The sequence below is a fragment of the Colius striatus genome, chromosome 14 (genome assembly GCF_028858725.1).
Source record: "Colius striatus isolate bColStr4 chromosome 14, bColStr4.1.hap1, whole genome shotgun sequence".
In the NCBI taxonomy this organism is placed as follows: domain Eukaryota; kingdom Metazoa; phylum Chordata; class Aves; order Coliiformes; family Coliidae; genus Colius; species Colius striatus.
In genome coordinates, this window is record NC_084772.1 from 3706956 (window position 1) to 3728788 (window position 21833).

General features: G+C 47.0%; 1 protein-coding gene across 1 annotated transcript in view; it reads right to left on the minus strand.

Moving 5' to 3' along the window:
• NECAB2 (N-terminal EF-hand calcium binding protein 2) overlaps positions 1 to 21833 on the minus strand; it is a 78094-nt gene that overhangs the window by 37397 nt on the left and 18864 nt on the right. Inside the window, exon 3 of the mRNA XM_062007668.1 lies at positions 2395 to 2503. Within this exon, the coding sequence (XP_061863652.1) occupies positions 2395 to 2503 (109 nt within the window). The remainder of the gene's footprint in view (positions 1 to 2394; positions 2504 to 21833) is intronic.

The following is a 21833-nucleotide window of genomic DNA, read 5'->3' on the forward strand; positions in this document are numbered from 1 at the left end:
CAACCCTTACTAAGACTCAGAGCAAGCTGCAGATTCTCTACACAGTCCAAGCAAAACCAGACTGCAATCCAATGTCCCATGTCAGCAAGAATCTACACACTAACCCCTGGTTTACACATCAGCTAGCTGCATCCTTTCAAAGGCCAGATGAAAGCTGACTAGCTCAATGTTATAAATCAATCTCAAAACAGAGGCAGGTGAGCACCCAAGTCCTTGAGCCTATAGAAATCCCACCCAGGAATGTCCCCTGGAGCTCAATCAAAGGACCCACAAAGCATATGGCAGCATCTCCCAGCTACTGGAGATGAACCATTAGAAAGAATGGACCATTCCCAGCTCACCTCAGTAACAAGGTCACTGAAGGTCCTATGGTTCAGTTAGTACACACCAAGCTGACCTTTGGCATATGTGATCTGAGGGTAGACTTTGGGAAGTACACACATTGGAAAGACAGGACTGAGACACCTTTACTTTGCTTTCAGAAACACCTTCAGCAGCAGACCCTGTCCCAGGCTCAAGAAACCTGTTTCTTTGGTAGCAGTGCACTCCAGAATGATCACTGCTTTCTAGGGGGTATTTTGGGTGGGTGGCAAAGCATGCACCACTCACATGGGCAAGACTCAATCCACTTGCTGCCAGAAAGCTTCATAATGAACCACACTATTATTTTTTTAAGCATTTACTGCAACACTTCTCATTTGAAATTGGATTCTCTTTTCATCTACTTTTTGGATGGATTTTTTTCTCTCTAGAGGAATAAATCACACTGGAATATGACTCAAGGCTGGCTGTCCTTTGTTTTTCCAAGCAGCCTAAGCTACTCAGGCTTTTGAAGATGGATTCCTCTTGGAAAGAGGAAACCCACCCGTAGGCTGTGCCCTCTGTGCTGCTGCCCAGCACCATCACTGCCTGCTGGGGCTCCTACCACAGACAGAAACTGCTGGTGCCAGACAGTCATCATGGGGCTCAGAAACACCTCAGACCTTGCCAAGGGGACAGACAGTCAGAGATGGTACTGAGGGGGACACAACAGAGGCAGGTGGAGGGGAAGGAAACATCAGCCACTAATGAGTTTGTCACCTTAATTTGATAGCTTGGCACAGCCTTCAAAAGTCTGATCCTCAGGAAGGGCCGTCAGGTGCCACATTTAGCTTCAATTTGATGTAATGTCAAACTAAAGCATGTCCAGAGCCCTCCACTGCCATCACCTTTGCCTGCAGCCACGGTGCAGGTGACGTGGTGCTGCCTGGGGATCTGTCTCCTCACTGCCCTGCCCAGGCTTTGTGCCAGATTCCAGCCACAGCAGGCTGGCCAGAGTCAGAGCCAGGACAAAGCATGAGCAGCAGCAGCTGCAGGGCTCAGGCTGAACTCCACACTGCTGAACTTCCAGAGTCAGAGAATTGTTGCACTTGGCAAAGCCCTTGAAGCTGCTGCAGTCCCAGCCCTCCCCTCACCCTGCCCAGCCCACCACTAACCCACAGCCCTCAGCACCTCAGCTCCAGGGCTTTGGGATCCCTCCAGGGCTGGGCACTCCCCCAGCTCCCTGGGCAGCCTGGCACAGGGGCTCACACGCCTCTCAGGGAAACAGCTCTGCCTCAGCTCCAACCTCCTGTCAGGGAGTGTCAGAGAGTGCTGCTGTCTCCCCTCAGCCTCCTCTTCTCCAGGCTCAACACCCCCATTCCCTCAGCCCCTCCCCAGCCCCTTGTGCTCCAGCCCCTTCCCCAGCTCTGTGCCCGGCTCTGGCCACGCTGCAGCCCCTCAGTGTCCCTGTGGCAGTGAGTGAGGGGCCCAGCACTGAGCACAGCCCTGGAGCTGCAGCCCCTCAGTGTCCCTGTGGCAGTGAGTGAGGGGCCCAGCACTGAGCACAGCCCTGGAGCTGCAGCCTCCCCCATGCAAAGTGAACTCATCCTAAAGAGAAGAGGCCTCATTTCTGTTCTGTTAGAGTCATTGCTACCGTCCAGGGGATATTTTGGGTGGGAGGTGAAGCAGGCACAGTCCTAATAGAGGAGATACAGAGATATCATAAAGAGATGAGACCACAAATCAGTCCAGTTTGTGGTGTGTAAAATAGCTGGATACAACTACACTTACAGAGATTCACATGGTTGTCTTTTATAGCACAGCAAAGCTTTTAGATGAAGTGGAAAAACTAAGGAGACATCTAAATGCCCTCATGAGTAAAACTCAGCATCATTTCAGATGCCATAAAGATCAGGTTGCACTAAAGAAAATGGCCTGAAAAACCCACCAGGACAAGAAGAAATCATAGTAGCCATCATGAAGCAGAAATGGAGGTTTTGCAAAGCAAGTTGCACCCCAGCAGCCTCTGAAGCACACTAACACTGTGACCCAAAGGCTCTGTGAAATAAGAGACTATCAGTACAGGGAACTTACTTGGTGTTGTCAGAGTCAATGGTATGAAAGAGCTTCTCAAGTTCTTCTTCGTTGAGCGTCCCATCAGAAAAGAAGGCCTGGAATTCCTCAAGGGACAGCTTCCCATCATCTGCAGAACAACACAGCCACTGTTAGGGAATGGGCAAAGCAAGGGGCCTGGCTGAAAAAACAAGAGTTACGGTCAGATTCAACACTTCAGACCAAAATTATCTCAAAGTGCTTCTGCAGAACAGGCCTTCACCCAAGATAGAGTCATCTGAGCCATCGTTCCCAATTGTGGATGCTCTGGCCATTAACAGCTGACCAGGCTATTAACCCCAAGCACAATCCAAGCCTAAAGAGGAAAAGCCTGCAAGCTTCATCCTGAAAGTGGATTACATTAAAGAAGGTATGGAGCATTTTGTGTACTGTATGTTTGAGCAATGCAGGATGCTCATTAAGGGATGTGTAATAGAGAGGCAAAGGCCCAGGGCTGGCATTAATGGCAGACCCAGCTGTACCTTCTGCCATCTCCATCCATCTGCATCTTCTCTGGCACAGTGCTTCTCCCAGCTCTGCACAGAAATGCAGAACAGCAGCTACCAAGCATAACCAGGCATATCTTCCTTCTTGTCATCTGTTTGAACACACAAGGACTGTATCACCTTTAGAGTTGTGCCTTTACTTCTTGAGGCACCTGATGACGCACAAAATCCATCTGCCCAGCAGTACAGGCTACAGCTTGCTGGGTGCCTTGTGGCAAACCTACCAGCACATGAGAGTCACAAGGCAGAGGGTTAATGGTGTTCTCCTGTGCACCTGGAGATAAACTTGCAGGAATTTCAGCAGCAAACTCCAAGCTCAGCCCTGAAAGTTTATTTCTATACTGGCTCTGACAAGAAGTGTCCAGGGTCTTGAGCAGCCTCACCTCCAGCTGCACAGAGGGGCCCTGCAGATAGCCAATGCTTGGAAGAAAGTGCTTTTGGGCTCAATATCGAGGTTTGAAAACCTGGCATATTAATTTCCACATTATCCTCTGTGTTAATTTAACACTAGGCTTACTACAGCCTACTGAAATGACCTAGAAAGGAGAAGTAACATCAAATCCACACACAAGGGGATGTCAGAAGGACTTCTCAGCAACTTTTGCTAATAAGTTGACAAAAAGCCCAACTTAAATCTGGAGCTTTTCCCTGTGTGCTGTGGACAGCATGTCTTGAAAGCCACAGCTGGAAGTGAGAAGGTCTAGAGACAGCTCCAATGAAGAAAGTGATAAAGCAATGGGAGAGAAAAGAAACTTTAAAGAAACCTGAGGTAAAGTTTCTTGTTCAAGTCGCTGACACTGTGCTCTGATGTACAGCAGTGCCTGGGCGGGGGGGAATAACTACCTCAGGTCATGTACTATTTAGAGTCTCTCCATTCATATCCACAGAAGATTCAGACTAGAAATGCTGCCTACTTTGCAGTAGGAGAATGTATCATTTATTATTTAATCAAATCAATTATAAACCTTGTTGCTTCTCTTTCAGGAAATGATGCTGGAGGACAAAATTAGTCAGCTTCCCACATACACATCAATACTTCTTCCCCAAACTAAGTCTGCTGCTCCTAAAGCATACCTGCATTGACAAATGCTAACCCACTTTCCCTTGCCTGACACAGACACATTTAGAGCAGTGATAAATTGAGTCCAAGATACTTATTTAATTGGCAATTACAAAAGGAACACAGCAGGAGAACAAACTCTACAGTGAAAAGGGTCTTGCTGCCAGAGCAGCACAATGGCTACAGAGAGTGCCCAGCTGCCTAGCTTGTTTTTCTGTGTTCCTTCCCCAAACCATGACCTCTTTGCAGCAGGCAGGGTACAGAATGCCAACACACAGCTCGGAGGATGGGTCCTAGATTTGCTGCCTGTTTCTGACTGCAGAAGACTAAAGCATCTACACTTCAACAAGTCCCTATTGCTCACAGCATCCCACTGGTATCACCCCGAGGTCAATGGTGACCTTTTGCTGAAGGAAATAAAGAGACTGTGCCCAGAGCAAGAGCCCCATCTGCACTATCCACTTTCTCCATTGCACAGCTGGATTAGAGGCTTCCCCCAGAGTGCTCCTTTTTACGCAGTATCCTTGCCAAGATCAAGGTTTGGTTTCTTCTGATCCTGACTGGCAGTGTCCCATGAGGGCTAAGCAGTGCTTCATCTGGGCTACAATCCCTGCAAACCTTCGAGTCAGTGCTGCTTCACCTCAAAATTGTCACACATTAGGCAGGCAGAATTGAATTCCCAGGAAAGTCACGTGAATCAACTTACTGGGAAACTCTAAAGTCAAGAGATTTTATTTTCAGGAGTGTATTTTAATCCAAAATTAGAGTTTGCTCTCCTCTGAAAGGCACAAAGGTGTTTCAGGGTAAAAAAAAAAATCCTTTTTCCTTTGCCTAGTTTATATCTTAAAACCTGTCTTTCATTTTGTTTGATTCTGTGCTTTTTAAGGTAGCAGGTGCCAGGCTGCATTTTTGCCACAGCCTCTGAAATGTCAGTGTTTAAAACCTGTGCCAAAATGCTGCTCTGATTCCTGCCTTGCAGCCTCCAGAAGCACAGGTATCAACCACCATGGACTGGATCACTGAAAAACCAACAGCACATGCACTAAGTTCTTTTGGCATTTAACAGCCCAAAGCCATACAGGTGAAGGATCTGAGGGAGGAGGACAAGACAAGTTTCATTTCACTTTTGTTGTTTGGGGGCCCCACAGAACCAGTTGCCCCTGGCAGGAATTTGAATAAAAGCACAAGTTTTACTCAAGACTTTCACCCCCCAATAAATAACCCCATAAAGTCCCATTCTACTTTAAGGTGATGGTTATTTAACACAAGCTGAAATACTTGTCTGCAAACACACAAAGCGAATGCCTTCCAGGGTAACAAGATAATCCTTGAGCTGCATATCTATAATTGGGAAAGAGACTGAAAACCATGAGTTGCTGGAGCCCAGCAGGCAAGGAAGCCTTTGGGGAACTTGGTTGATAAGAGGAAGCAGACCCAGCTGGGATTTGGCAGTTAAAATTAAACTGGGAGCAAATTCTGGGCAGGAAGGATTGACCATGACATTAGTGACACCAGGTCCATGTGCCAGCAGGGCCTGTGATAAGAGCTGATGGAGATGCTGTGCTCCAGGAGCAATCTTATCAGCAAAGTCACAGAAAAGCAAGTTTTTTCCTGAAAGCAGAAGTGTCTGTGTTCACCAAAGAACAGATAAGACTTCCAGAAACCTGCTTTTTGCTGAAAGCTCCTGGGTGTGAGAGAGAGAGAAATTCTCCAAATGAAGTGGCAGTGCTAATTGTACAGCCCAACCTCATCCATGCCCTGGCCCCTGGGGCTGAAGCATCCCCAGATGAGCTTCTAGGTGGCTAATTTCGATAGGGAGGATAGTAGAAAATTTGAGCTTCCACACCAAACCTCACTAAAATAAAGCTTTCATCATTTGAAGATCTAAGAGAAGCCTTTGTGACTCCCATTTGAGTGAGCACACTAAAAGCAGGCAGCTTCGTTCACCCACTCCCCCTACTTTAAACCCAGCACTTGTAGTCAACACCTAAGCTGACAGCAAGGACAGATACCAACTGGGAGTTGCCTGCATTGGCACTGATGGGCTGAGAAAAGAGATAATCAGGTCACAGATATTCTGCCATCATTTCTTCCTGAGACAGTAATCTCCATTTTACTCAAAATAGTTCAGTCCCAGGCAAAGACCAAAGCAAGTTACCAGTCAAATGGAGTTATCAAAGTTAAAACTAACCAAAGAGAGAAGGATATAACAGAGAACAGAAAGTCCCAACTGGGATTTTATCATTGCTACATTTGCCATTGTGAAAGTCTGAGGAGGCTAGAGATGGTTTTAGCACTAACTCGCACAATCGTGTTGCTCTCACTCAGCAACACAGCCAGTGGTGGTGGAAATCTAAGGTCATAAATCATCCAAAACAGAGGAAATCTGATGGCTGAGTTTTTGGAACCTCATTCAGTGACATAAATAGCTTAAAGCAGCTACAAAATAAGGTCACTGTTCTGAGCCTGAGTTTGTTACATCCATTTTCAATTACACCTGGTTAAGACTGCTCATATATTTTCTAGCTATATTATGAATATATTTCATCTTGATTTTTATTACTGAGTCTAAATTGCCTTAAGGCCTGCTTACTGTGCAAGCATCAGCAGAGCTGTGGGTAAGCAAACTGCATTTTATTGTGGCCAGTGAATAAAAGTGACAACTGCTGGCTTTCCTCCTTTTTGGAAGAGGTGTATGTGCAGGTACACAAGCCAGTGAGAACACAGACTGGCTTCTACCCTGGACTCATCATCCAGTCCTGTCAGAAGTCAGCAGGAGCAGCTTGATAGTCACATTAAGCTGGATGTAAGACTAGAGTTTTCACTCCTGGCCTGTTAGGAAAAATTAGCTCCAAGTCCACAGATCTGATCTCTGATGGATTTGAAAGATGCAGATCAGCCACTGAATGTGAGACCTCAAAATATCCCTTTTAACAGAGTTTTTAAGCTGCAAAATGCTGCCTTGTAAGCTACATGTTCTCCACATCAGGCCCATCCCAACAGGGATGTCCTGGGCAGGCAGTCCATTGCTCATCATCCTCTTTCCTTGTGTAACAGATACACCCACCCAGAGGTACTGGGAACTGTGCTCCAAGAAGCATCTGCAAAGTCCTGTTTAACAGGGGGAAGGATCATGGAGCAGACTCAGAAGGCCATTCCATCTGCCACTTTCAGAAGAACTATGTGAGATTTTTTTAGACAGTTTATTTCTATCTAGATGCTGTCCCTAATGAATGTCTTGATGTCCTTCAACACCTTAATCAGTGGCTCTGGGGAGGCTGCTGGAGGATCCCAAATGAAGCTTGCTGAGCTGCCACTCAGGTGCAGCTCATGGGCCACATCCCCTGCATCACCAGCAGCCCATGTCCCTCACATGGTATTGTGCAACCTTTCTGCTGCCTGAAGAAGAGGGCTGTTCACTGCAGCCTCCCATCTGCTCCCAAAGTCACCTGCAGCTCCTCCACACCCAGCTGAAAATCATCCACACACTTTGACACCAGTATCACTGTGCTGTTTTGGGGGCAGCTGCATTTAGGCAGAAGCAAGCCTGGTGATTCACCTCCAGCTTTGGCTGATGCTGTGAAACAGCAGGAGCTCTGCACTACAAGCACAGCCCATGTTTTGGTGGCTCCTCACTCAGATGGTGCCACTGCAATATGAACAGAGCCTCTGCAAATGTCTTTGCTAATTAGAACCTTTTAATACAGCATTAAAAGAAAATGACCACAATTGTTTTCTGGTGAAAGGGATTTAAGGAGTAACTACAAAATCACCCTTTTTTTTTTTTCTGAAAGGTAACTAATGCTCAGCCCAGATGTTTTCACCAGGATTGGTATCACACCAAGTGATCCACACAGATAGCCTGAGAGATAGACTGATCTTTCCATCACAGTGGATAATCCCAGAAGGGTGGGGGTTGGAAGGGCCCTGCAGAGCTCTTCCAGCCCCAGCCCCTGTTGGAGCAGGGTCCCCTCAATTGGGGGGCACAGGAAAATGTCCAGGCAGGTTTGGAAACCTCCTGAGAAGGAGCCTCCACACCCTCCCTGGGCAGCCTGGGCCAGGGCTCCCTCAGCTCAACACTAATCAATGTTGTCCTTGTGTTAAAATGAACTTGTTGTGTTCCAGCTTATACCCATTACCCCTTACCCTGTCACTGGAGATGACAGAAAAAAGTGCTGCCCCATCCTCCTGACATACACACTTAAATACTTATGTTAAAATGCTTAGAAGTGTTTAAATAATAGTTTTAAACACTAGTGTTTAAAATCTGCACCTCATTCTCATCAGAAACAGCCTGGGCATCCAACAGTGTCCATTAACATGCCAGAAGTCTCCCCAAGCTGCTCAGCTTTTATCACCAAATCAAGCCTTTTGTCATCCTAGAATTAGAAGTAATTTTGAAACCCCTTCTCATAGCAGCTATAGATAGATATCAAATGTAGGCAGGGAGACATGCAGGAGTGACAGAGCACATTTGCTCCCACTGCCTTTTGTGAAGACTACTATTTTTTGGCCTCAGTTTCTCAGATCATCCTCACCCTGCTGTAATGAGCTGATTTAAATGGGGTGGGTTTTTTCCTGCACTCACCCAATATATTGACTCTGGATGTTTTATCCCAGTTATTTAGGAATATCTTCCAAATAAATTCCCAGTTCTTTACAAATTAAATACTGGGATCAGACTTCTCCAGGGTGCAAGTTGTTCAATGTAATTGCTGCTTAATAGAGGCTGTAACAAGAATTACTCATTTAGAAGAGGATTCAGACAGAGGTGGCAGCAGTCCACAAAGCCTTCCTCAATCCACCATTTTCTTACAGAAAACAGGAGGCAACTTGTTTCAAGTCTTCCTCTCATGAATTAGGTTTCTTTTCTTGCAATTTAAAAAGAAAATGAACATCAACAGCTGATTTCAGCACATTTGCTTCACATCTGCAGCAGCACAAGGAAAATCCTGAGCTAGTCCCTCCACGTGCTGCTGCTCTTGTGAAACCCTCAGGTGATTTCTACATGAACATGTTGGTCTGGCTCAGGGCAGACTAGTGGGAAAAGAAACTGTACCTTGCAATAAAAGCAACATCCTAGCAAATAGTTCACATTATGAGGCAATATCTGAATTCTGGGTGCTAGCCTTTAGGCTCCTTACAGAATGGATGTGTGGAAGCACAAGAAAAGCCTCAGGGCTCCTCTGGGCTAGATACAGTAAATAAATTACAGAGAATAAACAAGTGACTATGAAGAGATTGAGGACACACCTTCTCCCACCTCTTCACTCAACCACAGAGATCATCTCTGTCTCCAAGCTGTTGCAACCACCAACAGACCCAGCTCCAGACAAAGAACTGCCACTGATTGTTGTTTTTCATCCTAGTTGGCCTCAGCCTGTCTCCTTTATATTGGTTGCTGTTAAGTGGTTGACTCACTTTGAACAACCATAACTTTTTAGCACCTCTGATTTATTTGCCCTTTCAAACCATTTCCCCTCCAAGTTACACAGGCACAAGTTACAAGGGCGAAGTAGCAGACAGATTCCTGTGCAGATCTTGCAACCTCCTGACCCAAAGAACCCAATTCTCTCTCCCAAAGGTTCTGATTCTCCACATATGCATACTATTGCCTTGTTCTCCCTATTGTTACTCAGCCTCATCCTTCTCAGTCATCCCAAGTTCCTTTTCCATTAATGTGCCTCCAGCATCTTCCCTTGTCCCACTTACACCTTCTCTTCCACTTGAGCTCAAGCTGTGGATGCAGTAGTACAAAACTGGGATTTCTGCTTTAGGGAAATACAGAGAGAAGTAGGCTGAAACATCATTAACCTTCAATCCCTACCACTTGGATCCCCAAAATGTTGGTTTATTACCCAGGTAGCCTTGTCACACACTCCTTTCCCAGTCATCCTCCTGAAACATTGTATTCCCAGAACACCAACAAGCTTTCCCCTACTAAGTCCCTAGTCAAAGCACACAAGCTGCTGACAGCCTCATTTGATCCAAAGGGGAAATAAGCTACAAAGACAGCACAGCTTGTTGATAATACAAGACCACTCTATGCTCCAGCAATCCCAAAGTATAAATCCTGACTTCAAAACTTCCTCCTTCCATTTAAGGCAAAATTCTTCCAAAGAGATCTTGCTGAAAAATAACAGAACCTGTCTTCTAGAGTGCCTTAAAAATGACAGTTCTGCTCAGGAAGCACTGCAAACCATGACAAACACACTAAAATAAACAGTGGGAGAAAGCCTGATATTTAGATACATATATTAAAATATTAATTAGTACAGCTACTGCTTTTGTATGCAACAAATAGCTCATTTCTATGCATCAGCAAGCCACAGTGTTAGATATAATTCCCTGCAAGGTTCAGTGTTTCTTTGTATGCACAATAGAGGTGGCCTGGGAATCACAGAGAGCTATTTAAGTCTGCTACTGAGCTCTGCTACCATCAAAGCAGAGGAGTGAGACTTGTTTGCTATTCCCCCCACTCACATCAAAAGCTACACATGGCTCGGGGCTGTTGCAAGGCTCTTACTCCTGCCATGGTCCTCCTCCAGAGGCATCACACTGGATCTGCTAAAAGGGCAGAAAGAGACAAAAAACCACAACAGCACTCACTGTGATCTCCTCCAGAACACCTGCAACAGTGAGATGGTGCCTAAGGGAACTCATACATTCCTGAACTCCATGTTACCTTCACCATATCTGAACAGAAAGCCTTGGAGAAGCTACCATAGGTAACATATTGCAGAGTCCTTCCTGTCCAAGGTGGCTGAGGACAGATCACATACACACAGCAGTGCCTGATCTATGTTCACTTGTAGGTGAAAACATCACTTCTGGATCTTACCAGGTCACTTCATTTCCAGCTCCAGGAAGGCTGCCAAACGCTCCCATTTACTGAGAAACAGACCCTGGAGTTACAGCCCCTTCCTGCACCCAGCCAGAACAGGAGAGTGTGACCACTGCTCTCAGGCATTTGCTGGAAGAGCCAGAGCCTGTGCACAGCAGCTGCAGTGCCAGGGCAGCTCTGGGATGTACTCTAGATATCAGGATCATCTCAAAGACAAACAACTCCGCAGTTCCATGCCTCAAGCCTAGTAGCAAACCCAGATGATGGGGCTCAGTGTTTAGCCTCCATGGTAAGTAGCAGCAGGTACTTGCTTTGCCAAAGACCAGGGTGGAAAGGAAAGAAAGAGAGGAGGAAGAGAATTTGAAACAGGTTCTTCAAAGTCAAATCATGTAAGGAAACATCACTGCTTACTGACAGTGACTTCTTACACGTTCCTACAACACATCATAATCTGTACAGAGCCCTCTCACTCCCAGAAAGAGCAGCAAAGCAGGCAGCCCTCTGATGAGGGAAGAGACCATATTTACCATACCTGCAGCAGACTGTAGCAGAGCCCAGTCTACAGGTTTGCAGCCCTGCAGCAACCTTACTAAGGTGCACAAGTAGCTGTTTTTCTAAGACTCCAATATGGACCAAAATTGAGTGTTACTTGACTGGAAGAGCCAGAAGGGAAGATATTGGCATCATACTGACCTCCTCTGCCAAATTAACATCCCTGCTTCTGGTTGAGGACAAGTCAGAAAACAGATTTAGAAAGGCAACGTATGGAATTTTGCACCATTCCCCAGCTAGGAGCACATTAGGGAAATATCAGCTCCAGGCAGACTGCCAGCATCAATGTTTTCAAACTTGATCATTAAACTGTGACAGAAACATCATCCCAGGTTCACTTGTTTTTATATATATATACCAGGAAGTTTCAATCATCTCCAAGCAAAAGCCAGCACCACCAGCTGTAATACATCCCAGCTCTGCAACAGCCTATTAAATCCAGGTTTCTTGGAAAGCTCAGAAATGGGCACCAAACAGCCCTGATCCCCTCTGCTCCTCATTAACCAGCCTTTCTCACTTGCTTTATCTTCTTAAAAGGTGCAGATGAATATTTCAGAGGGTTGAGGTAGAGTGTGCACTGTCTTCAGCTCATTACACCCAGCACTCAGCTTCAAAAAAAGAAAGAACAGGCAAGTGTTTGGGCAAAAGAAGAAACCTTCATGAAAATACATTGTGTTGCTTCTCAAAAGCATGGTCCTGGTGTGGCTGGGAGAGGATGTAACTAGGGTTCAGGCTGTTCTCTTGCAGCAAAAGACTGAATCTGCATGCAGCAAGATGTGACAGCAGAGCTGGTGCCACTGTCAGCTCCTCAGTGAGCTGCTCAGGTTAGAGGGCTGTAGCCATGACAAAGCCTTGGTGGCTCCCAAAGACAGCCTGGGCAGGAGCCACGGGCAGAATTTCAGCTGCTGCCCTTCCCGGGGAGGCAGAGAGTTCAGTTAAAAAAAAGGGAACAAACATGCAAATGTGACATCTTGTTTGGTTTCCTTACCTATGATATGCAGAGGTTACATTTCAATCTAACTGAAGGATCATAGAATAACTTTGGTTGTTAAAGCCCTTCAAGCTGCTGCAGTCCCAGCCCTCCCCTCACCCTGCCCAGCCCAGCACTACCCCATGGCCCTCAGCACCTCAGCTCCACAGCTTTGGGATCCCTCCAGGGCTGGGCACTGCCCCAGCTCCCTGGGCAGCCTGGCACAGGGGCTCACACCCCTCTCAGGGAAACAGTTCTGCCTCAGCTCCAACCTCAACCTCCCCTGGGGCAACCTGAGGCCATTTTCTCTCAGTCACTCATTACTTGGAAGAGGAGCCCAACCCCCAGCTCCCTGCAGCCTCCTGTCAGGGAGTGTCAGAGGGCTCCTGTCTCCCCTCAGCCTCCTCTTCTCCAGGCTCAACACCCCCGTTCCCTCAGCCCCTCCCCAGCCCCTTGTGCTCCAGCCCCTTCCCCAGTTCTGTGCCCGGCTCTGGCCACGCTGCAGCCCCTCAGTGTCCCTGTGGCAGTGAGTGAGGGGCCCAGCACTGAGCACAGCCCTGGAGCTGCAGCCCCTCAGTGTCCCTGTGGCAGTGAGTGAGGGGCCCAGCACTGACACAGCCCTGGAGCTGCAGCCTCCCCAGGGCCCAGCACAGGGGCACAGGCACTGCCCTGCTCCTGCTGCCCCCCCAGTGCTGATCCCAGCCAGGCTGCCCTTGGCCTCTTGCCCCCCTGGGCACACTGCTGGCTCATGTTCAGCTGCTGTTGACCAATCTTCCCAAGGTCCTTTCCCTCCAGGCAGCTTTCCAGCCCCTCTGCCCCAGCCTGGAGTGGTGCCTGAGGGTGGTGTAGCCCAAGGGCGGGACCCAGCACTTGTCCTTGGGCACTCTCATTCCAGTGCCCTTGGCCCAGGGCCTGGCCCTGCCCTCAAGTACATCTGTGCTCCTGCCCAGCTTCATGTCATTTGTATATTTTTGAGGGTGCACTCGATCCCCTTCTTGATCTTCATCATTGATAAAGATGTTGAACAGAATAGGCCCCAACACTGAGTCCTAGGAAACACTACTGGTGACCAGCCAACAACTGGATTTAACTCAATTTCCCAGCACTCTCAGGGTCTAAGGTCTGCTAGAAACAGCCTTTTCCACCACTAATAAGAGGAAGCCAGTGGCACTGTGGCTGTTTTGATGCAGTAGCCATTGCAGTTGTTGACTGATGTCAAATTAGCAGCAAATTACCACGGATTAGAGAGCTACAAACTCAGCCCTTTCTGCAGTCCCAGGAAACAATATCCAGATTGCACTGGCAGCACCAATGATTTTCTGTTCAGCTAACAAGCTGTGCAGAGATGAAGGCAGAAAATTAACTCCAAAAGCAAACACCTCATTTGCATTCTCTGAAGCCACAGAAAGGACCCTACTGAATTACCATTTGCTGCATATTGGACAACCAGCTCCCTATGCCAGGATAGAACAGGTACTTGAACAGCAAGTGAGAACCTGCAGAATTAAGAGCTTGCTTTTCATCTTAACCCCTGAACCACGAAGTCCAAGCATAAGCCTGCAACCCTTGATCTCTAGCAACACAAATGTGTAATTTTTTGCAACTCAATGGTCTCACAATTACCATTGAAAAAGTTTTCAGGCTCTAAATCAAACTACCACTAGTGTTTTGATGGTTCCTCTGAGAAAATCCTTTGTCAACAGCAAAGTCTCCTCCAGAAACTTACTTATTTGGGGTAGTCTTTGCTTCAGGATCCAGAATGAGAGCCAAAGGGGTCCCTCCAAGCTCCCTGTGGTCACAGGGAGAGAAGCCAGGTGAAACTTCACTCAGCCCAGCACAGTTGCTCTTAATTTTACACTCCCACTTAATAAACTTCCAAATTTCTCTTGTAATTTCTCAGAAAAAACAACCCATAAGCCCTATGCTCAGGCTGTTTTCCACCCTCTTTCATCTGTTTGCAAACCAGCTGAGCAGCACAGAAGCAGAGCAGTCCTGCAGGAATGGCACATCTGCTCTGAAAAGACTGCAAAGGAAAAAAAATAAAGCCCTAAATACATTTTCTACTCCAGCAAATTAAACCACCACAGCTTTAATCACATACATCTGCAATTAGTTTTGAACAAAGCCATAGCATTAATATATTTTCTGTTGGGTTTTTTTGGTAGTTGCTCATTTCTAAAATAGGTTAAAAAGAAGACAGGATTCTTATCAGGCTTCATGCTTTAAGGGAGAGTAAAGAATTCCACAATGCCCTGTGTTGTAGGGAATAGAGGAAAAAGTTCAAATGAAAAAAGCCATAAATTTAAACAAATGATGGATCACATAAGAACAAGAGCCACTGCAGCACTGGCTGAGCAAGTAGGTCACCGTGCAGCTCTGCAAAGGGCTGAGGCAGAGCAGCCCTGATGCACCCATTCCATGTACTCCTCTCCAGATTTAATTGCAAAAGCTGCCAAAGCCCATTAGTAGCAGCACAAAAAGCAAACTGAAAGTTGTGTACTAACTCAAGACTTATTTGGAACCACCTCTAGACCTTCTCCCCCACCAGCTCAGCATCTCCCAGTTAGTTCCTCTCAGTCTGCATCTCCAACATTCCAGCCACTCCTTCTGGGGCTCTGCAGTTCAGCCCAGCCTGCTTTAATTTGGCTACATGTAAGATGAGGAAAAAAAAAGTATTTGAAGGATGAAGCCATTGGAAGAATGTCCACAAGGTGGTTTGAGGTTTTTTTTCCCCAGGAGAAAGCAGGATCACCTGTCTTCTCTTAAAGCTTTCAAAGGAACATCCGAAAATCCCAGGCCTAAAACAGTTCAAGTTTTGTTTCAGTTTAATCCCAACATTTTCCCCTGAATGCTGAAAACAGCCTCTCAACTTTGATTTTCCTTTTCCACAGCAAACTTGACAGTTTCCACTGAGTTGTTGAGTGTGAAAAGAGGAGAAAATCCCTCTGGTGCAGTCCTTTATTGAAAGCTGAGACCCGTAGATACGTGGGGCCTGTTTCCTACCGGCGCTGGGGAAGGGTCTCTCTGCTCTTTCATCCAGCCCTGCTGCACCTCATTAAAATGCTTCTCCAGGAGACTGGGTTTCAGAGAAGCCTTTGTGAATTTTTAATGCTGTGTGCTACTTAGCTTTTGCTGAATCCACATTTTCTCCACATCATCTCAGCAACATCCGCAACAGCGGCTCACAGCCTCTCCTGGCATGACCAATAACCTGAGACTAGTTTCATGCTAAGGGATGGCACAGAAGCAGCACAGGGAGATGCTGCCAGATCTGCCTCTGAGAGGCAAAACTCCCTGAGCCACTATTTGGGTTTAACCCAGACTCAAGTGATGCACCCATGGGAATTCACAGCACCACTGCTGAGAGCATGTCCAGACCTCCCAGCCCAGCAAAGTTTGCATCCTCTGCTCAAGGAACTGCTGCTCTCTTCTTTTCTCTTTGAAGTCTTATGAAGCATGAAGGTGATGGCTGGAGAGCAGAGGGGGAAATGGAGACTGGCATGAGCAACCAGCTGGGAAACCAGTTCATCCATTGTGCTGAACAAGGAGGAAAATGGGAACATGGGTCATAGAATCCCAGAACAATAGGGGTTGGAAGGGTTTGGATCCTTCACCAGCTTCATTGCCCATCTCCAGATGTTTGTGTCTTATTCACACACACAGAAGAAAAGTAACTCAGAATAATCTAAGTAAATGAAATAGTCTTTACCAACACACAGATGTGGGTGAGGGTGCTGGTCAGACCCAATGCAAACCTCAAGCAGGAGGAGGGAAGCACAGGGGCTGCATTGCCCACTTTGGAAGGAGAAACTTGCAGATTCACAGAACTTGTCCAAATATTAACCTCAAATGTCCCTGAAGGACTGAAGCATACACAACTAAAACAAACCAGGCTTCTGGCAATGTTGCAGTTAAAACATCTTTACTTTGCTTTCATGCAGAAGGATCACAACAAATTAACAGCAGGCAAAATGCCTCTCTATTGGCCTCCCCTTCTTTATTCCATAGATGCATTTCTTTCAGGGGAAGTCTTAAGCTTTCTTTTGTGTGCAGGACAATCAAGTCTCCAATATTGCACAAACAGACACAATTCTTTTGTGCAGCCTGACACTGCTCAACATATTTCACCACTTTCTCCTTATCCTTCCAAAACTGGGCAGTGCACTGCCCACACTGGCCCACCAAGCCCTGCTGAGCTCATCCAAGGGTGACCTGTTTCCCTTCAGGGAAACCTTTACAAACCTCCCAAAGCTGAAGAGCAGGGTGCTGCAGGGTTTGGTGCCATGCCTTCACAAGAAGCCTTTGACACAGGGCTCTGATAACATTTGGCATGGGAGATAACACAACATCTGCTGTTTCCTGCTGCTTCCACTCTAATTAGAGAGAAGCTAAGCCCAGACCTTATCTGTCTGTCTCAATGCACACAGTGACGTGCCTTTGCAGTGAGAAAGGCACTTGCAGCTGATCAGCTCAGTGGTTTCCCACCTGCCCAAGTCCCACAAGATGTTAGTACTACAGAACCTCTTGGCTCCTACTCCAAGAGCAGCCTCTGTGAACCTGTGATGCATGCTGCCAGAACAGGGCTGAGAAAAACATTTAATCCTCATTCTTATTTCATAAAAGGATCAAAATGCTCAGCGTGTTGTTAATTCAAAGGTCTCAACATCCCAGAATCAGAGCAAAGAAATACATACTGTAGGCTTGAAATGTGAGTAGCAAAACTGTAGATGACAGGAGGTAAAAGGGAAAAAGACTCCTAACTTGTGCTACACTGCAATGGTCCAGTCCTGTCTTGTGGCCATTTAAGACAAATGCTTTCTCTTGTGTTGCCTTGGTTATTGGGTCTCACTATATGAACACACTTGCTCAGTTCCATGAGGGGCTCTCAGATAAAGCACATGAGAAGGAAGCCAGTTGCTCCAGCAAGCCACACTTCAAGGTCCTTGATATTTAAAGCCTGCAGACCTGCTTGCCTAGTTTATTTTTCCTCTGCCTGCAGCCAGGCCCCAGCTGTATTTCACACCAAAGAGCCTGAGCCTTCAGTCCCAGGAGGCTGGGGAGGGATCACTCTGCTGGGATGGAGCAGAGACCTGCTGAGATGCTGCCACAGGCCACATCCCCCCATGGCCCCTGGCTGTGGGCAAGGAAGGATCTGTATCTGCTATTAACTGCTGCCTCAGTCTGTGGAGCCATCCTCCCTGCCAGGAGAAGCCTCCTGCTTCCTTCTCCTCTTACCCAAAGCCATGCTTCAACTCCTGTGAGGTCTCTCTTACCCACTTTCCCTTTATTAGCTTTCCTAGAGGGAGAGGAAACGGGAAAAATATCAGGCATCCTCCCTCATTTGGGTACTGCAAACCTGTCTCCTTAGGAAACAGCCACCACAATTGTCTCCTCAGGCAATTGAGCAGCCCCATGCCAAATCAGTAAGCACACTCACTGGTTGCATTTCCTTAGCAGGGGTCACCCTCTCCCTGGCTGCTGACCTTTAAAATGTCAGGGGCCTCATTTAGAAAGCAGCAACTGGTTCTGAAGAGTTTTCAGGCTCTGTGTCCTGCTCCAGCCACATTTGCAGATGATGCTTTGTAAGAACATCCCCCACTGCTTGATTTTCCTTTCCTCCCTCATCTCTCCAGGATCTTGCACTTACTGCACTCAGAAAGCTCTTGTTACATCAGGACTTCAATATTCCTAACTACATACAGTCCCACTTTTATCACTTCAGTTAACCCTTCATCCAGTTAAAAGCTACAAAACCATTTCCTCCCTCGTTTCCAACTTAAGAATTCCTTTTGCAACACCTAAACTCTGTCATTTCCCAACAACATGACTACAGGGTGCAGGGGAGGAGAAACAAGATCTTGGTTTTAGAGTCTTGTGTGAGTATTTACAGTACACACTTCTTTCCCCACTGTTCGACACACATCAAGCATATTACTTGATACCACTACTGCTCCAACTACAGAAATCTAACAGTTTTGCATGTGGCCATATAACCAAGCTTTGAGCTCCATAAAGCCACTGGGACTGACTCATCTCCCTCACTACTCCCAGTCTCCCAGTTTGGAACCCAGCCAGGCAAGCTATGCCTTCCCCTTGCTCAGTTTTCCCAGGCAGAAGCATCTCAGGTTCAAGCACAGTCTCTTCCTGCCCTTCTGTCCTTTCTCTCCCCTTATCCCACCTCACAGGGAAGTCACAGGAGCTGGTGAGTGAGGCACATTTACCTGCTGCAGAGACAGGACTGGGGCTGCTCCTGCCTGCCAGGAACATGGGTTGTCCTGTTTACCTCCTGCAAAGCTGAAAGTAATTCCCTCCAGAATAACCAGCCACCAAGTGGCATCTGACTGGGGGACCTCACCAATGCTTTAAAGTACCTAAAGGGTGGGTGTCAGGAGGATGGTGTGACACTTTTTCCTCTAGTGTCCAGTCACAGGACAAGGGGTAATGGACACAAGCTGGAATACAGAAAGTTCCACTTAAACACAAGGAGAAACTCCTTTGTTGATAAGGAAGCCCTGGCCCAGGCTGCCCAGGGAGGGTGTGGAGGCTCCTTCTCAGGGGGCTTCCAAACCCACCTGGACATGTTCCTGGGCCCCTGGAGCGAGGGGAACCTGCTTTAGCAGGGGCTGGATGAGCTCTGCAGGGCCCTTCCAGCCCCCACCATGCTGGGATTCTATGACTAATTCCTAACAGATGTACCTGTTGCAGATTGAGAGCGCAAAAACCCCAAGAGGGGCTTATTCATTTAAACATTGATTTTGGTTAGTCTTGAACCTTTTGCCAATATTCATTCAACCTTTTTTAGGAACTGGAGAAGGAAGTGTAAGGAAACAATGCAAGTACATGATGGTACTACAAAGACAAGGGAAGAAAAAGCAGCCTTGCTTAACAGTGTAACATTTTAAAGCCAGCAAACCAGGCAGCTGGAAAAGTAACATCTCTGTGACCAACAGAAAATCCTTTGGAAAGGAAAATAAGCCTCAGCATACTGATTGTTATTAGCAGACCAGATGCAAACTCATGTTTGCACAGCAGAGCACTACAGAACCAAACCACTGTGTGCCTGCAGAACACACAGGCCCTGCAGTCTCCCAGGTCAATTATTTTGGCTTAAGGTAAAGCAATGTAATGTTGACATGGCAAGCAGCAGAAGCACTTGAAAGCCACCCACTCTGATCATTACTGAGAGCAGCACCCCAAAACCTGAGCCCTTTCACAGACTGAGGTTAGGAACCATTTGCTCCAGTGCTGCACTAGGCTGGGTGCCTCAACACCAGTATCTAACCAATGCAGCAACTTGGCAGCAGGATCTGATCTCAGATCCAAAGCCCAGGCTTTGTTTCTGGAACCTGAGCCGTATCCCTTTAACGTTCTGCTGAGCATGACCGGAGCATCTTCCCTCCCAGCTGAGCTCTGGCTGGGACTGGTCTGACAGACAGGTTTCCTCCTCTATACTGAAGCTGCTGCAGGATCACAGGAGAAACATTTCCACTCAAAAAATAACTTAGAATTATTTCTACCTGTAAAACTTTCTGCAAGCACATCAGGCTTTTTCCAGAGCAACACGCAGCCTTCCCACTGTGCAGACAACAAAACCAAAGACACTCAGGGCTCCTGTGTCTCGTGTCCATGAACATCCCTTTTCATTCTTTACTAACACATCCTCCCCAGTAAAAAAACCCCCATAAATTAGCTGTTCCTGTCCCCCAGGTTGTCCTTGCTGGCAATTATAGCTCTGGGGGGATCATTGTTTTAGCTTCACACATTTCTTTCTCCACTGTAAGTCAGGAAGATTCTTATTCTTTCTCCAATGCATATTGTCTAGTAACCCATGGGTTTTAGAGTGAGAAAGATGATAGGAAGAGAAAGATACACATGATTTATAGCTGTTTCTGGCCAATTGCCTGAACACAGGCTGCCAGAACATATTTTCTCACCATTGTCTGGCAGAAATTGCTAGCGAATTATAAGGATTACTCGCAGCAGCATATTTGTTCTGGATGCAATTTTTGCCTTATTTAATTTTAACAGCTATAATAAACCATCCTCAATAAATGCAGCTGATCTGTACGAGAGACACATGAAAAGTGATGCCTGGTGCTGCCCCTTGCTCCCACACTGCCAAGAGCAGAGGATGGCCTGCAAGCACAGGGCAGGAGGCAAAAGCAGGGATTTTTTCCCCTCCATGCAGGATCTGCTGTGCTGCCCCTGAGGAAACTGGAAGGCAAACACAGGGAAATCCTGCTACCAAGAGAGAGAAATAGCAATGGAAGATGGAGGTGGGATTTAGGGCAAGTGGCAGAGGGAATAACACAAGCTGGAGGGTCACATGAGATGCAAGGTGGTGGCAAAGGTGTTTGAAGGAGTTCCTCCATGCTCATCGAAGCCACTACTGCCACAGTGCACCTTGTCACTCCTTTGTGATACACCAGGAGCACACAAACCACATCACTGATCCTGATAAAAGCAAGGTGAAACATCCAGGCTGGAACATCTCTCCAAAAGCAGCATCATGTGTAAGTGCATCCAAGGGAGATTATTAACTGAGCACTAATGAGAATCTCTGCAGAAAAGTCATCTCACAGTCACTTTGTCCCTTTAAACACCTTTTGGGAAACACTTGTGGTGATGACACCTTCCTATCAAGGGAGCAGGACAAAACCAACCCCTTTTTAAGCTCAGTTACAGCAAAGGGGCTTAGGTTTTGCAAGGAAAATTCCAGGGCAGAGAGGGCACAGTCAGCTCTGCTGTCTGGCGAGGTCCTTGCTGCCCTGTATGACATCCTCCTGTTACAAGATACATATGGGCAGCAAGGATGGCAGCACAGAGCAGGGAGGAGCAGGTAAGACCCTTTAGACTCATACTCATCAGTGAATCTGAGTATCCCAAGGATTTAAGAGCCTCAGACCAGAGCTGCATCTAGTTTTGATGGACAAGAACACAGCAAGCTCTTAGTCCTGCCTGAGAGACGGGCACGTTGCCTGCCAAAGGAGAGCTATATGAGGTGACTGAAGCCCAACACATGTATTAGGGTTCCATTCTCAACACTCAAAATGCAAATGTTCACCCTGGGAGCTTGTCCCTGCACTCAGCCAGGGCCCATGATCAGTGTCACAGCAGCTGAGCCCCCAAAACCTGCAGCTTGTGGCATCTCTTTAACCTGCCCGACTGCTATAGCCAGACAAGTTGTCTTTGCCAAACACTTCAACATTTAAACCCTGTCAAAAAAAAAAGAGGGGGGGGGAGGGAAGAATTGAGCAGGAGGAATATTGATCTGTTGGATCTACTTTGAAAAGCTTCCCAGATACAGCAGCATGAGATATTATTGAGATGTGTCAAAATGTGCCTGAGGTGCCAAGCCCACAACACCCATCAGTTCTGTGACTTGCCATTACAGCCAGAGCCTTCCCTTTGCCCCATGCTGCCACCCCCATGCAGAAAAGTCTTTCCTGTAGATACCCTTCTCTCCTGAAACTAGAACAAGCATTATGA